The sequence below is a fragment of the Scardinius erythrophthalmus genome (assembly GCF_964197995.2).
Source record: "Scardinius erythrophthalmus genome assembly, chromosome: 4".
NCBI lineage: Eukaryota > Metazoa > Chordata > Actinopteri > Cypriniformes > Leuciscidae > Scardinius > Scardinius erythrophthalmus.
In genome coordinates this window covers 11,229,993-11,248,554 of record NC_138224.1, presented here as the reverse complement: position 1 = coordinate 11,248,554, position 18,562 = coordinate 11,229,993, and the positions used below count along the sequence as shown (strand labels likewise).

Genomic DNA, 18,562 nt, shown 5'->3' with positions numbered 1-18,562 from the left:
GAGCATTTACATTGAAGTCTTGAACAGCACCATAAAACAGCCTGGTAGATTCTGAAGGCCCGTTCGTGCCGGGGATAATGATAAAAATCATTCTAGATATAAAAGAATAATCCACACCATAACTATAACGATAACGGCGCAGAGAAACAATATCGTTGGAGTGTCTTTCAGAATGATTTTTTCCAGCCAATCAGAATCCATCCTGCTTTAAAGAGTGTGAGCATTTAAAACAGCAGACGTCAAACTTTAGCGCGCTCTTAAAATAAACAGCACAATATTGTGCGCTGGTGTGGACGCTAATATTATCATTATAGTTATCGTTCTTGGTTAGGGTTAGCAAGCTAACCGAAAAACCTAAAGACTAACTGCCCATAGTTTATGTTTGGGGAGTTTTGTTATAGAAAATTATTGTATAAATTATATTATTTATTTATTTAATATAATAAACTATATGCATTTTTTAAGGTTTTGAGCCTTTGCTTTTATCCAGATAGCGACAGCATTTGACAGAATCTCAAACAACCTCCGGCAAAGACTGTGGCATATTATTTTTGCACAACAGTGTCAGTTATTCCCTAAACACCGTGCTCATGCACATCTGACTCCTTCCCCTTTCAATGATTTTATTCTTTCTTTCTGTCTCTTTCTCTCTCCTTCTGCCTGTTTTTCATCTTTGAGATGGAAGTGTATTCCCTCCGACAGAAACAGCTGCAAGGAAAGTGCAGAACGTGCAAAAAGTTTGAGGAAATTGTTCAAAAACAGACTGATGCACACTCCCCTTGTGTTTTCAGAGCACGATGAGTGTGTGCGTGGACTGAATACCTGTGATGAAAACGCTCTTTGCTTCAATACGGTTGGCGGACACAGTTGCTCCTGTAAACCAGGGTACATCGGTAACGGGACCGTCTGCGTAGGTAAGAGCAAACATCTGAAGTACACACTATACTATTATTACAGTAAAAATGTTCAATTTCCACACAATTTCCAATAACAAATGTAATTGTTTATATAAATATTTATATGAAAACATTTATAAGGCCATGCTAATTTAAATATACACTCACCTAAAGGATTATTAGGAACACCTGTTCAATTTCTCATTAATGCAATTATCTAATCAACCAATCACATGGCAGTTGCTTCAATGCATTTAGGGGTGTGGTCCTGGTCAAGACAATCTCCTGAACTCCAAACTGAATGTCAGAATGGGAAAGAAAGGTGATTTAAGCAATTTTGAGCGTTGCATGATTGTTGGTGCCAGACGGGCCGGTCCGAGTATTTCACAATCTGCTCAGTTACTGGGATTTTCACGCACAACCATTTCTAGGGTTTACAAAGAATGGTGTGAAAAGGGAAAAACATCCAGTATGCGGCAGTCCTGTGGGCGAAAATGCCTTGTTGATGCTAGAGGTCAGAGGAGAATGGGCCAACTGATTCAAGCTGATAGAAGAGCAACTTTGACTGAAATAACCACTTGTTACAACCGAGGTATGCAGCAAAGCATTTGTGAAGCCACAACATGCACAACCTTGAGGCAGATGGGCTACAACAGCAGAAGACCCCACCAGGTACCACTCATCTCCACTACAAATAGGAAAAAGAGGCTACAATTTGCACAAGCTCACCAAAATTGGACAGTTGAAGACTGGAAAAATGTTGCCTGGTCTGATGAGTCTCGATTTATGTTGAGACATTCAGATGGTAGAGTCAGAATTTGGCGTAAACAGAATGAGAACATGGATCCATCATGCCTTGTTACCACTGGGCAGGCTGGTGGTGGTGGTGTAATGGTGTGGGGGATGTTTTCTTGGCACACTTTAGGCCCCTTAGTGCCAATTGGGCATCGTTTAAATGCCACGGCCTACCTGAGCATTGTTTCTGACCATGTCCAATCCTTTTCTGACCACCATGTACCCATCCTCTGATGGCTACTTCCAGGAGGATAATGCACCATGTCACAAAGCTTGAATCATTTCAAATTGGTTTCTTGAGCATGACAATGAGTTCACTGTACTAAAATGGCTCCCAGATCACCAGATCACCAGATCTCAACCCAATAGAGCATCTTTGGGATGTGGTGGAACTGGAGCTTCGTGCCCTAGATGTGCATCCCACAAATCTCCATCAACTGCAAGATGCTATCCTATCAATATGGGCCAACATTTCTAAAGAATGCTATCAGCACCTTGTTGAATCAATGCCACGTAGAATTAAGGCAATTCTGAAGGCGAAAGGGGGTCAAACACAGTATTAGTATGGTGTTCCTAATAATCCTTTAGGTGAGTGTATGTTAATTTTAATATGAACAAATGTAATTAAAACAAAGTACTTCTTAATTAATAAAACAGGTTTTTCACGTAATTACTCAAGTAATCGGTAATAAAAAATAAAGACCAAAAAAACTAATTACAAGCAAATAAACAATACAAATATATACACTAAGCAAATTGTTTATTTTTTAATTATTATAAATATTAACAGATTTTTAATTAAAGCTTTTCAAGTTATTCAAGTAAACAGTTTTAACTAAACAAATTAACAGCGAATAAAAGAAACAAAAAAAGACTATGAACAAATTATGTTAAAAGTTCTTGTAGTTTTCCTTTCATATTTTTTTAGATTAATTGTTGACATTAATATTAATTAAAATTTAAAAGGAATTTATGTTTATTTCTCAATTATGTAAACAGGTTTTTCCTAAAGTAATTATTCAATTAAACAAAGCAAAGCAAATAAAGTGATAAGCGGCAGGTCTATTAGACTGTATTTGCACTGCATGACTTAAATTATACATTTTCTCTATATATACTGTCCATGTCAGTCAGACAGTACTTAGGTACCAGTTTTTTTTATTAACTTTTTATTAACAGCAAAGCAGTTTTGGCGGTAACACATACTGTAACTTCATTTAAGTAATCAGATTACTTTTTTAAGTAACAAGTAAAGTAATGCATTACTTTTAAATTTACAAATAAAATGTTACTTTAGTAAGTTTTCCCATTTATTGACCTCTACTGTACCGGTGTGGGCTTATTCATTTCATTTTTGGTGCAGGGAAAGGACCTTTACATTGCCAAAAATAGATTTTTTTTTTATCATCAAATAACAAACAAGCAAACCCAGCCCTGCAATTGACAACAAGTAAAGCAAAAATAACACAACACGTTACTTTCCATAAAAAGTAACTAAGTAATGCATTTACTTAGGAAATCAGTGCTGTTTGCATGGCTACACTGCACACATGCATTAGCTCAGCCTCTGGTTTGCAGAGACTCTTTTTCATTGGTATGGTGAAGCCCTGCTGAAATGTATGTCTTGTGTTGTGTTGAAATGTGTGCAGCGCTCTGTGAGGGCCAGTGTCTCAACGGAGGTTCCTGCGTCAATCCAGACACCTGCGTCTGCCAGCAAGGCTTTACTGGAAAGAGATGTGAGACAGGTAAGACGCAATTAGGCCAATGGAAGGACATTTCCTGTAACCTTTCAACGGGAGCAAGAGCAACGACAAAAAAAAAAATGAGAGTGTACAACATATTCACATACTGCGATGTCGCCCCTCAAGTGTTTTCATATTATAGTGATGGACTGAGATGGTAGAAATATTCTGAGCTTCAGAAGGCGGAGGAGAGGTGATTTATTTTTTATATTTTCCAGGCAAGTGAGATTTATCTCAGTTGATTTCCACGAATGTGAACATGGCCAAAGATGTGTCTCTGTGGACTGTTCAATTTTTCATGACACTGTAGATATGCATGTTTGCTATGATTTTGATGAATAATGTCTTATAATTCTTGCACTATAATAATCTAAAGTACATGCTAAACTTATTCTCTATATTTTGCTGATTGCATAATATTACAATATAGTTCTGTATTATAATGGAGTATAATAAATAAAAATCATGTTTTCTATTTTATAATAATTAAAATACCACATTATTATAAATTTTTAGTAGTTGAAATGTTTCTTATTCTCAATAACAATTTTAACAAAAATGTTAATATTTATAATATTTAATTATATATTTTATGTTTTTCTATTTAAACATAATATAAATACTTAATATAATAATAATAATAATAATGGATATATAACATTTGAATTATAGTTCAAGTTAATATATTGAAATGTATAAACATTGTAATATTAATATAAATTAACAAATTATAATAATGATGGTTATAAAAACTTAAATATAATATTTTCAGTAATCGATACCAATGCTAGTGAAATTCTTAACTTTTTTATTTAAACAAATTTAAGTTAAATATTAATATAATTTATTAATATTAATTCAGTTGTAATTTAAAATAAATACTTGTCATTTACTTATAATTTATATGAATACATATAATTTAATAATCATTTATTATTATTTTGTGAGTATGGTGAAGTTATGACAACTAATTATCTTTAGTCTTCTTGTACTCTTCTTTCATTGTAATGTCAATCAGCAAGATTCAGTGGTCAGCTTTATGTCATTGCATTTTAAATATATGTATGTCTGACTGTGAAGATAGATGAAACCTGTTTCCCTCGACAAATGTGATATGAAAGCGTCAAGATTTAGATCACATCACTTCCATGTAATTTCAGTTCGTGTCCTAATCAACCACGACAAGTGACGCACGTCAAGACGTCTTGCCAGTTGCTTTGTTTGTATTTTGTCACACTGCACTGACTAGCCCCATCCACTCATAGCTGTATATTAAACATTAAATATGTTCTGAAGGGCTGTGATTTTGTGGATTCATGCAGTATTTTGCTTTTAGTGTTGACAGAAAAATTACTTGATGCTGAGAACTTGTCATGTCATGCTGAGGACAAGTTCTCCCTGAGTGGGTGCAAACTTGTAAATTCCGAAAGGGAACACACTGCAAAAAAAAAAAAAAAAAAAAAATATATATATATATATATATATATATATATATATATATATATATATATATATATATATATATATATATATTCTTAATCATTTTTGAGTATTTTGAAACTTCCTTAGAGCTAGATTAATTAACTAGACTAGAGAATGAAAAATTGCACAATATTTTAGGTTTGATTTCAGATATTTTAGCTGTAAGGAAGTTTCAAAATACTCCAAAACAAGCCAAAAATACTGATTAAGATTTCTTTTTTTTCTTTTCTTTTTTGTTGCAGTGCAGGCTTCTGTTAGCAGGTATGATTTCAAGTGAGACGCTGAACTCTGGAACAGAAGAAGAGAGATAGACATGAAGCTTTTTTTATGGCTCTGGGGATCAGTGTGTGTTTGTATGTGTTTGTGTGTGTGTGTGTGTGCGTGTATGTGTGTGTGAGAGAGAGAGAGAGAAGCAGAGACCTCAGAACCCTTTGCTCAACGTTACCCAGCAGGGCATCTGCTGGTGGTTTTTTACAAACCGGTCCAACACCCACTCGCTCCTATGTGTGAGTGACAGAGGGATGATGAAGGGAAAGAGAAAAAGAGGAGTGAGGAGAGAGGAAATGAGAAGGCATGGGGACTAAGGGAGACAGCTGGTGGAGAGATAGAGAGAAGATAGAGTGAGGTGTGGTTTGCGAGACACTGTGTGTGCTGAATGCCTGACTCACCGTTCTTGGAGAGAGAACTGGCTGACACACAGACAAACTCACAGCTATGTTACATGGGTCAGGTTTTGCCTACATTATACCAAATGTCCCCACAAGGATTGTAAAAGCTGAAAATAACTACATGCAGTTGGAAAACAGCTTAATAAACATGGTAAAACCTATAGGTCTTCTTAATTTCTTTTTAGCTTTATTTAGTTAGTTAGCCAGTTAGTAACACTTTACAATAAGGTCCCATTAGTTAACAGTGGTTAAGGCATTAACTGATATTAACAAACAATGAGCAAATCATTTGTCACAGTATTTATTAATCTTTGTAAATGTTAGTCAACTGTTTATTGTTAGCTCATATTAGCTCGTCTGTTAAATAATATTAACAGATACAACTTTTGATTTTAGAATATATTAGTAAATGTTGAAATTAACATGAACTAGTAATATTTTTTATTGTTAGTTCATGTTAACTAATAACTAATGTAAACAAATGGAACATTATTATAACATGTTATTATTTATTGCTTGTTTGTAAATTACAGAGGAAATAATTAAATAAAGAGAGGAAAAAATCAGAGAACAAAAAAAAACCACTAAAATGTTGTACAGAGAAAAAAACAAGACCACATTTACTTGTTTATTCATTAATTAATTAATTCATTGTTTGTGAGAAATGATCAAAAGAAAAACAATATTTTATTTATTTATTTATTTATTGCAAAATCACAAAATATTTAATATTTTTTTTTATTCATTTATTCTTAATGAAGTTAATTAATTAAAGTTTCTTTTTTAAATTATTATTATTATTATTATTACATTTCTCATAATCCTAAAACTTTTTCTTTAATTTCACAACAAATTCAATTTCGAAACCCACATTTTTCTCGTGTGCTCTGACTTTTGGACCATATGCATTTATGTTGGAGAGGTTTTCATGATGTTGTGGCATTTTTGTGTATAAATATTTGTGTGATGGAGGACAGATTATGCGCTTTATGCTTGTTTTGTGTGTTCAGTCGTCTGTAATCCCTCACGGTTTTCCCTCATGTTTTCTTTCTTTCTCTGAGGGGAAATATAATGTTATGACAAAGGCACAAAAGAGGATAAATATTGCACAAACAAACATAAGAGGCAAAGAAAAGTCTGTTCTTCATCCCTTTGAAACCTCCTATCCCTCCACTAAAAGAACTGCATTATTAAACTCTCCGTCTTTGTCAGTAAGCCTCTCTTCTTCAATTTTTATCTGTGCCAGCTTGACGTTGGCACATATGACCACATATGGCGACTCCCTGCCAGTTTTGTAAATACAAAGCAATCCATTAGTTCAGTTGATATTGTACTCCTGGTAAAATAGAGAAATTATTTGATAAGAGCATTGTTTTTGTTCTTATTCTGTTCTTTAATGAGAGTAATCAACCGAAGCACAAAGACACAGAATTATCTTCTCCATCAAATATCCTGCTGCAGAGATGCTTTCTGAATAAGAATCGCTCTCTTTTTATCTTCCCATGAAAGCTGTAGAGAATCACATTTTCTTTCATATTCAGCTCTTACCTCTTAGAAGACTAGCTGGCACCATGTATTATCCATTGGATTGGCTCAGATGCTTCACACATGCTCTGTTCATAAAGGAAACCCAATTACAGTAGGTCCTCAGGGGTTAAACGCCCTGGGCTCAGGGTCTTTCTTCTTAATCAAGACGTTTCTGCAGGCTACTTGTTAATTCTTTATGTGATGGGTGTACAGCAAGGGGATGTAAGCACATTCAACTTGCAGATAAAATGGCTGCATTGTGTCACTGAACACCTTAAATGTATCTTTGCACCAGGATGGGAGTCTTGAGAAGTGTTTACCCTTAATATTAAGCTAGAATGGAGCCCTACTCCTATCAAATTTTAATGAGAATATCTTCAGAAGCTCTAGTGAGAAAGGCCTACAGGGAGGAGCGTAGAATTGTGTGTACAAAGAGATTCAAAACAGCTGCCGGTTCTGTCCTCCGATAAAAAACTTCTCCATGTTTATTTAAGTGCTCTGCTTATGTCTGCTTCATTGGGTTCATGTATTCCAAGTCGTTACTCATCATGTCTAATGAGGTGGAGATAATTAGAGTTTAGCTGTTGAACGTCTTCCCTTGCTGTGCAACACAGACCTCTAGTTTTATCCAGATTAACACTGCGCAACTAATGTATAATATTATACATAATGTAATAATATAATGTAAATGAATGATAATATGTTTTAATTTGTGATAATGTGATCATATCTTTATATTATTTTATACATTTTATTATAAATTTGAATGTACAATAAAACATTTCATCATCTATATAGGATATATTATATTGTTGCTTTTAATGATCAATAAGTTATGACAACATATATTTTTACATTGCTTTAACCTAACTCTTTTTATAAGTTATCCAAGATTCAAATAATTTGTAAGTCATTTTAATGTCATTTAAGTTGAAATTACTGAAACATCCAAGTTGATTGTACTTTAAAAATTTAAGGCAGCAACTTTTTTTTGACAGTGTATAAAATAAAGTTTCTAAATGCTCTTTCCAGGTCCTATTGTTTCGTCATGTTATTCCAAAACTTTGAGTCTCATTGAATATCTGTTTCACTCTGAAATATGTCACCATCACCAGTAAAATGGGTTGCGAACAGTAATTCACTTCGACTTTAAAGATAAGACTTTCCTCTGAATCTCTGCTTTTGTTTGGGAAACTCTGAGGATCTGCTGTCTGTATTCTCATTAAGAAAAGGTTTGCTTTTGAACTTCCCGTTCAAAAAAAAAAGAAAAAAAAAAGACTTTGTTTGAGAATGGGACCAGGCTTTCATGCACACAACGCACTTCGACTCCCTCGTTTGCACCGAGGCCCTTTTACAGTGCCGAGCTCCCCAGCGAGACCCAGCAGTGGGTGTGAATCTGTTCATTAGTGTGAGGATGGAGGGGGAGGATGAAGGGAAGGGGGTGGGAACGAGAGCAGGGCAGATGAAGGAGATAGCTGGGATGGGAACAGCCAAGATGTTCAGGGACTAAGTGGATTGATGACTTACCGTTTGAAGAATCGTCCCTGATGAAATTGGCTTGAGGATACCACTGTGGACCCATAACTATTACCGTCCTCATGGGATTATAGGTTGTATATACTGTATATATATATATCAAGCTGATCCCTGTCTTCATTCCAGGTGGCTCATATTGTTATGAAAATATTTGAGCATTAGAATGCTTTATTCTCGTGCACCGACTCGGTCGCTAAACTGAACAGCCAATCAGAGTTCTCTCTCTCGCACTGGTGGAGCTGATGCCAACGGTTACTTTTGATTCATGCTCATTTGGCCAAAATACCCCTGACGATGTCCAACTAGTGCCAACGGTGTTGAACACACCATAAAAATTGGACCGGTCGACGTTCAACATGTCAGGGCCTATAGAGACAGGAATTAAACAAGGCGTTACTGACAGACTGGGAAGAGAGGTGCTGCAATAATGTAAAATCAGGTGTTTTTTTTACATTCAAGCATGAAAACCTATTCTAGTAGACCCAAAAACAAAATCAAGACTTTGAATAGGTCCCCTCTAAAAGAAACTGCGTCCTTGGTTTTTGCTAGAGCACAACTCACCAATGCACACAAATGGAAGCGTATGAGGAATCCCAAATGCTGAAGATGGAGCAAATGAGATGGGAGACTATGTACTGTGCCGTCGACTTGTGACATTCCGTGACAAATTAGTGGCAGGGCTGCAGGACAGCGGGAACCCTGGGGGTTTACCCGTGAATACACAGTCAATCAATACTTGCGACTGCTTTCTGACAGCACAAATGCCAGCCATTCCTCTGAGAGAGATGAGTGCACTGTGTGTTTGTGCTCAAGGAAGAAAATGAATAAATGTCATCAGCACTGCCTACATCTATGTATTATTCAGTATTGTTTGTGTTATTTTCGCCATTCTCTGTTTTTAATGGAGACGGTATTTTGTGTGAAATCTTGACAAAAGTGAAGCAATCTTAGAAGCGAGATGTTGATAACTCTTGCATGGAAAATGTTTCATATCAGACCTTTTTCTGATGAAATGTTCCTCAGAATGTTCCTCAGAATAAAAAGGACAGTTTAGTCAAAAAAGAATGTTCTGTCGTACATATTAGAATATGTTCACATTCGAATGTTCACAATGTTAAGCCTGCTCTGATGCAGTCTAATGCGCAATATTTGAAAATTACATTTAAGTGAAAGTGAAGACAATTATTATGTTACAAAAGATTTCTATTTCAAATAAATGCTGTTCTATTTAACTTTCTATTTATCAAAGAATCCTGAAATAAATGTATCACAGTTTCCATTAAATTATAATGAGAAATGTTTCTTGGGCAGCAAATCTGCATATTATAATGATTTCTGAAGTATCATGTGACACTGAAGACTGGAGTGATGATGAATAGTCAGTTGAGAATAAATTACATTTTAAAATATATTTCAATAGAAGAAATGGTATTTTAAATTTTAATAATATTCACAATATTACTTGCAATGTAATTTTGAGAAACACAGTCTTGGTGAGCATAGGAGGAAAATTCTTACAGACCCCACATTTTTGAGTATTAGTGTATTTTTCTCTCAGAAGTTATCATTTGGCTTCAGAACACTTTAAATATTGTACATGAGCTGCATTGACTGTTTTTATTGGTTGATTTATGCCTTTTTTAATGTTAATTTTGTAACTTGACAGCCCCTGGTCTCTGTTTACTTGTGTAGAAGAGAGCAGCATGAACATTCTGCTAAACGTCTATTTTTGTGTTCGATATGAAGTCAAACAGCTTTAGATCAACTTAAGGGGAATAATGTCATAATTGACATTTTTTGAGGGTGAACTATCCCTTTAAATATTTCTCAGCCCATGCGATACTACAAGCAACACTTGCAAACCTAATTCACAAGGTCCTTTAGGCTGTTTCTCATATTCTATGCTCTTTCACAATGACTCTCAAGGCTACATAAAAAAATGTCTCTCTCAGACATACCCACAAACCCAAAGTATTCTTCAGCTTTCGTTTAACCCCTCTACTCAGCCTTGCCTGTATTTCAGACATTAAAAATGGCATTGAAATACAACACAATGTAATTCCCCCTTAGCAATCTAATGATGAGATGGGTGAGGTGAAGTACAATCTAGCCTAGGGTTAAAGTCACAAAATCATTTCTAACCCATTCTGCTTGAAGTTGTCATTGAACTGACTGGGTCTGTGTGACGCTCTTTGTATCTTTCTGTGAGAGTGTAATCCAAGGACAAGGACTGGAAGTTGAATAGATGCTGAAGAGAATAATTATCAACAGCTGTTGGATACGCTCCTTTCAAGACGACCATGGCAAAAGCTCTATTTGTCTTACTTACTTTGTGTTTGGTGTGAGGACAAACATCAAATATGAAGATTTGCATTCATTTAGGAATTTGAAAAGGTTGTGGAGACAGCATAATACAAAACTGAATATGCACTTTATGGCAGTTTTTGTTTCTTTGTTTCTTTGTTTGTTCAAATACATTTTTATTATTCCTTTGCTGGATTTTTCAGCATTATTACTCCAGTCTTCAGTGTCACATGATCCTTCAGAAATCATTCTAATATGCTGATTTGATGCTCAAAAAAGCACTTCTTCTTATTGTCAATGTTAAAAACAACAGAGAAGTGACACTGTGCTTTTTTCCATATATTTCTTGGGTTTCCTCATGCATGTCTCCACCTTGTCACCTAAGACATCGACGAATGCCTCGATGGGTTTGTGGAGTGTGACAGTCGAGCCACTTGCGTCAACCTACCTGGCTGGTACCACTGCGAGTGTCGTGACGGATACCATGACAACGGAATGTTCTCAGCCAATGGAGAGTCATGTGAAGGTAACTTATTTCTAATGAAACATTTGAATGGAAGTCAATAGAGAAACATGCATTTCCCCTTCAGCATGGTTGTAATTACGACATCTACTAACAGGGGCTAACTGGGCCGTGCTAACCAGCTAAGCCTTGACCCCTTGGATTTAACCAGTGACTTATATTGTGTCTGTTTCTTGTCGGTAGACATTGATGAATGTGAGACGGGGAGGCACAGCTGTGCCAACGACACCGTGTGCTTTAACGTGGACGGAGGTTACGACTGCCGCTGTCCGCACGGTAGGAACTGCACGGGAGACTGCGCCCACGACGGGAAGGTGAAACACAACGGGCAGATCTGGGTGCTGGAGGACGACAGGTGCTCGGTCTGCTCTTGTCAGGTGAGCCAAAGGGACCGATGGGAGCTGCAGTCAAAGGAAAACTGAGAAATGAGTTTTTTTACTCGGTCTCTGTCTTTCTCTCCTGTTTTAGTCGGGGTTGGTGATGTGCAGGCGGATGGTGTGTGATTGTGAGAATCCCACGGTGGATGTGTTGTGCTGTCCTGAATGCGATCCTCGCCTGAGTTCTCAGTGTTTGCATCAGAACGGTCTGCTAGCATACAGTAATGGAGAAACCTGGGTGGAAAACTGCCAGCAGTGCCAGTGTATGGTGAGTGACAGCATGTGAAATTCCAGTATTTATATATGATATGGTCAGTGTCAGAAAGAACTATTGCTGAAGAACATTAGAAAAGATTCTTTCAAAACAAATTTTGAAATATCTCAGCATTTAGAGATATACACTGTCCAAATACAGGCCACTAGTGAAAATGCTTGAATTGTGCATTCTTTTCTAATAAAAAAAAATAAAAAAAAATTACAGTATAAATTATGGAATCTGATAATAAAACCTGATGGTTCATACAGCTTGATCTGAGAATGTTCCAAAGAGCATCTTGTGTATTTTAGTAGCAGCTATTAAATTTGTTAACGTGGTAAATGTCATATATATTTTATAATAAATATGTATTATTTAAACATATTAATATTTATTAAATATTGAAAATAATATATTTAAACATTCCTAAATCTTTTGTATCATACTTTTGCTTTGTTCTACATTTTACATTTTCTCAGACTTTTGGATTGTATTATATTAATTGCACATTACGTATAATTATATTATTATTTAATAAGAATAATAATTAGTTACAGTAGTAGTAGAACATTTTTAATGTTTTTGGAAACCGTTTAGAAAATATTTTTGGAGTTTTTGGAAGACTTTTACCATCAGTGAAATAAAAGCACTATGGCCAGCCACATTTTTATTATAAAAAGTTGTTTAGTATTCAGCCAGATGGATGAAAACTGTGAACTTTGCATGTGAGGAGATTAGCCAATCATAACAGAGATAATAGTCTTCAAATACGGTGGTGAAAGCAGTCTAAGTGTCAGAGTGAGGGTTGGAAAATGATCACATCAAACTGAATAGAAACCTTTTTTCAAGAAACCTTGACTAGCATTTTAACGACTTGAGGGATTGAATATGATGCAAATGTGTGAAATGTTGTCTTTAGAAAACAGTATGCATTCACAAATGCACAATGCACAGGATAAACTCCTCTGTCATGCTGTTCTCTGTGGATTAGATTCAGATCTATTACACAGAGAAACTGCTGTTCACAGTGGAACTCTCTGCAATATCTCAGTCAGGAAGTCTTGCGCCAAACCTTGAGCAATGCAGTTTTCAGTCCCTCTGGTGTTTGTCCTTCCTGCAATTTTTTCTTTCTTTATGCAAAAATTTTTGCACTCTGAAAAGAATCGAATTATAAAGTCCGGCTCCATCTTTCTCTCTAGTGAAAATCCTTAATAGTATTTGCTGAACTGGCAATGGGCTCAAACAGGGCTCCTAAACTTGTCAGAGATTTTTGTGACATGCCAGGCTCCCAGCTCACTTTTTCTCTGTCAGAGAAGGTTTATGGTACACAGAGAATGAAGCTTTTTCCTCAGGGTTTAGGACTGCTAAACTTGTAGGTCTGTAATGAATTCTGTTAAAGACTTCTGGACAGTAGTGGACAGACGGAAGGCTAATGCTAAAGCCATGCAGGCTCTGGATTAATTGCTCAATAACTGACTTTCAATTGAAAACCCTTTTTAATCCTACACAAGCGTAATCTGTGTCCATTAAACCAGCTTTGAGAGAGGAACATGATCAAACAGAGACAGTTTTGCATGGCCGTATTGAAATTTCATTAGCTTTCAGTACAGCTGGTTTTTGTTTGTCTCTTTTATGTTGTTCTTACACAGTTATCACATTCTCTTTCAGTCAGCGTTTTCTTTTAGTCATTTTCAACCCCCTTTACACTTCGAATCCTGGTTCTCATCAGTTTTTTTTTCTTGTTCCCTGTGAAGTTAAAGGAACACATAACTTGAAAGAGAGGAAGAGACACAGAAAAAGAGAGAATTAGGCAGGAAGAATGCTTTGTATTTTAAGGATACAGAAGTGCGAGGAGTGAAAGAACAAAGAATGTTTCCGGAACGGAAAACTCCAGGAGGGGAGAGAGAAAGAGAGAGAGAGAGATTCAGAGAAATATCTGCATTCCTCTTGTATTCAAGGTCTATGTTAGCTGCTCGGTCTGATTCAGGATGTAATCTGAAAAATACTTTCAGCAATCAGTTTGCCGAAAAATGAACCTGCATGAGTTTTTATCTTCTCTGAAATACAAAACGAGAATGATTAATGTACAGATAAACTTAAAATAATATCAATTAATTTCATGATTCAAAACCAAAAAAGTATCATCTGAATAGTCTGACTTCAATTAAAAATGTAAGTCATTATTTACTGACCATTATTATTTACTCACCAGACATTGAGTAACTGAGTTGAACATAAGAACTCAATAAATTAGCTGAACCGCCAACTGGGGGTTGCAGGTGATGCCTCTATCAAAAAAAGTGAGTGAATTTTTGTGTATAGTGAATGAATGCTCTCTGGATAGACTAGAGTCTGCCTTAAACTTAACATGCAGTGTTTGACCGGAGTGACTTTCACACACTTTAATATTTGGCATTCAAAGTACTCCATCACTTTGGTCCTTTGTGGATTTTTTTCCCACAGGTGCAAGGACAAAGCATTGATATATCTTGACACATCACCTGCAGTCTAACTCTAACAGATGTTAAACAAGGTTTTAAAGAATACAGAATGGAGATAGCCATGTGTGTGTGACTATATTAAACCAGCGCTGACCTAGGAATGTCGTATCGATCCTTCATTACACGCTCCTCTCTGGATCAGTGAGCACACATAGTATTTGTGATTTGCAGCGTGGTAAAGCGGAAGTGTGTAATTTATGTGCCACTAGCGTCACTGAACGGAATTGCAAAAATATTGATTCTTTTCAGTGTGGGAATGAAATATGTCTCCGTCTGTGTGTTTCTCAGGGGGGTGAAGTGGACTGCTGGCCGATATCATGCGCACCGGTCTCTGACTGCGAGTTTACAGTGGTTCCTGAGGGCGAGTGCTGTCCGCGCTGCGTCACAGACCCCTGCCTGGCCGATACCGTTCGGAATGACATCACCAAGACCTGCGTGGATGAATACGGAATCACTCGCTTCAGCGGCTCCGCTTGGACCAAACACGGCACGGAGTGTTCCCTCTGCCAGTGCAAGGTACTTGACACTTACATAACCACCCACAGACTCACATTCACCAAGGTCGAGCACTTTATTGAGTGTTTTAATATTAAGACATAAAACCCTGTGGTTGTCGCTATGTCTAAAGTTAGTATTAAATCAAAATTGACAATTCTTGTTTTTTTATGATTTATCCATGCACATCATTATTATTATTTTTAATACATGTACCCTCGTGATCTTTAATCAAAATAACGTTCCCTTCCTCTTGTAATGTAACAACATCTCTTCTCTGATGATGTGTTGACTGGCGTGAGAGCGGGACATCATGTCACTCACATTATATCACAGCAATAGCAAACCAAACCTAGCCTGGGAAAACCCAGTCAACTTCTGGCAAATTTAGATTTGCTCTGCAAGTAGTCTGGCAAAGAGCTCATTCAAGCCCATTTCAAATCCGGCGAAATCGCGGCACCAATCAGAAACGTTGGGGCGGGCTTTACACAATGACGATCGCTCTGATTGGTTTTAGGTCTATCCAATTGCGCCCAGATGCATTTGAGCGACGTCCGTTGGTGAAGCGCACCAACTTTTAAATGCATTATTATATACAAATTGCAAACACATGAGGACAGTCTCCATGAAAGATCCACTGGCAGACGAACGTGCTACTACATTTCTCTCCGAAACGGTAGGAAATTAAATTAGATTTAATAGAGGATTTTAACTGTGACAAGATGATTGACAGGGCAGTTTACAGGATGCACGCGACAGATCCGTCCGATAAAGATGACGAAGTAATATGTCCCAAAGCTTGCCTACTTTTTTGCTACACATTCAAAAGTAAATACCTTTTCTTCACAAAAAGAGTACATACTTTTATGGCGTAGTGTAACTTAGGCGAATTGGGACGCAGCATATGGCTTTACACGATGACGATCGCTCTGATTGGTTTTAGGTCTATCCAGTTGCGCCCAGAGGCATTTGAGCGACATCCGTTGGTGACGCCCCTTTGGAAATGAGTTATTAATGAAGCTTTGCCAGACCATAACTCAGTTACTACTGAGAATGGTCTGGTTTTAACCATGCTAAACCAAACCATTTTTATTTTAAGATGACTTAGGTATGTTGTACTTACTCAAATAAAATTAACGTACTTACTACAGAGTAACAGTTAGGATTAGGGTTTGGTTTAGGGTTAATTATGCATCATTTTCTGTAAGTAACATGTCTTGTAGTATTGTGTAACTAAGTCACCTTAAAATAAAGTGTTACCAAATCAAGTCCCACACTAAATTTTTTCTTGTTCGAGAAGAATACCAACATATCCATTTGACTCATATATATGTCACAATAAGGAAGAAAAGGCTATCGCAACCTCTGTTTTATGCCGACTTTAAACTGGATCCATTCATATAAAATGAACACAGCTTCCACGGGCCCTCTAAGGGTTTCATGGACATCTGGCTAATTTACTTTTAAACATTTGAATGCCAATTCAGTCAAAGGCAAATGCTTTTGGTTGTGTGCCCAGTCAAGGCTTTGATTATATTGTTTTGGTGCATTTAAATATTTTTAAAACACTAACAGTGAGATCCAAATTTCTCAGACCACATTGAAAAATCTGAGATTTGGAATCTAATTTAAATCTGGAATCTAATTTAAGACTGGAAATAAACATAATTTAAACCACATACACTTAATGATGTAAAGAACGTCTCAGGTTACACATGTAACCGTGGTTCCCTGAGAGGGGAACGAGGCGCTGCATCAGCTGACACAATGGGGACGCGTCCCACAGGACCCTGTGTCTGAGGCACGTGTACCAACTAGCCAATCATGGCTGATGCACCGATGAAAAAAGGTTCGCTGCACCCACGAACCCTCCTCAAAGGGGAAGGGAGGAAAACTTTGTTCTCCTCTTAAAGCAGAATTGTACCCCAGCACCCTCCTCAGAGGTGGAGGAAGGAGATTATTTCCCTCTAAAACAAGACATTGTTTTACCCTTCTCAAAAAGCAACATACTGTACCCCAGGCCCTCCTCAAAGGGGGAGGGAGGAGATTTTAGTCTCCTCTAAAACAGAATTATTGTACCCCAGCACCCTCCTCAAAGGTGGCCGAAAGGAACTAGAAGAAGAAAAGAATGAGAAACGGGACAAAGGCTCAAATAGCCGAATCCCACTTAAGCATTCTCCTCTTTTCCTGACGTATTTAAAGCCTTTTGATCTGAGTGCGGCTTGCTCCTATTACGGCGCCTCTGCTCACCCCTCCTCGGAGCCACACTTGCCCTTCCGCTCATCTCTCCACAAACTCGTTCCTGGCGAGGGCTCAGACGGTCTAGGAGGAGCCTGCACCTGGTGAGAAATAAATTTCCCAAAGGTCCTTAAGCAGATCTGCCTGGTAAACTTGCAATTTTGTCATAATATGCAAAGCTCCGCCAATCTGACCAGTCGCCAACCAACCTCGAATGTCATCTGACATGGCTTAGAGGGCAAAACGGGAGCCTTCAACGATGAGGATGTGCCCGGAGAAAGGTAATTCGCTAAATTCCTCTCCACCCGAGGCGTCCTCCCATAACCCCACACACTCAGCCCCTCTGCATTCGAATAATTTGAAGCAGAATGGGCCATGCGAGCAGAGTATAGATGTTCACACGAACCTGACACCTCAGTGTGAAATGGAAGGCTCACCGTAGCAGTGCACTTATGACTTTGCAGATATCGCTCATAGGAGGCTGCCTGCGATCTCACGCTTCAAGCCGGACCATTCCAAGCTCAGTCTGGCTGTAGCACGAGTCATAAGCTCCATTAGCTCATTGTATTCGGCATTTTGCTACATGGAGCTGGAAAAGGATCTTTTATAAATACAGTGCTATGCATAAGTTTAGACACCCATGCTAAAGTTGACTAAAAAGAGGAATAAAAAATCATCTTTTGGAAATTGAACTTAATGCCTTAATTAAAAAAATTAGGAAAAATCCAACCTTTAAGGACACCAATTTTCTCTGTGAATGAATAATGTATCGTAAATAAATAAATGTTCTTCCTTAAAATACAGGGTGCATAAGTCTGGACACCCCTATGTTAAATTCCCATAGAGGCAGGCTGATTTTTATTTTTAAAGGCCAGTTACTTCATGGATCCAGGATACTATGCATCCTGATAAAGTTCCCTTGCCTTTGGAATTAAAATAGCTAGAGATTGGCATGGTTTTATTTCAGTTAGCCTAATAGCTGGTTTGATTTGCATTGAGAGATGATCTTATGGAAAATACTCCATGCCAATCTCTAGATATGGTGAAGGCTATGTGATGATGTGGGGCTATTTTAATTCCAAAGGCTAAGGGAACTTTATCAGGATGCATAGTATCCTGGATCCATGAAGTAACTGGCCTTTAAAAATAAAAATCAGCCTGCCTCTATGGGAATTTAACATAGGGGTGTCCAGACTTATGCACCCTGTATTTTAAGGAAGAA

At 37.2% G+C, this 18,562-nt stretch overlaps 1 protein-coding gene across 1 annotated transcript in view; it reads left to right on the top strand.

Moving 5' to 3' along the window:
- nell2b (neural EGFL like 2b) overlaps positions 1–18,562 on the top strand; it is a gene marked incomplete at its 5' end in the record, with an annotated part of 43,921 nt that overhangs the window by 23,019 nt on the left and 2,340 nt on the right. The window contains 6 exons of the mRNA XM_081364511.1: positions 792–914; positions 3,341–3,436; positions 11,336–11,476; positions 11,657–11,850; positions 11,942–12,118; positions 14,896–15,123. Of these exons, the coding sequence (XP_081220637.1) occupies positions 792–914; positions 3,341–3,436; positions 11,336–11,476; positions 11,657–11,850; positions 11,942–12,118; positions 14,896–15,123 (959 nt within the window). The remainder of the gene's footprint in view (positions 1–791; positions 915–3,340; positions 3,437–11,335; positions 11,477–11,656; positions 11,851–11,941; positions 12,119–14,895; positions 15,124–18,562) is intronic.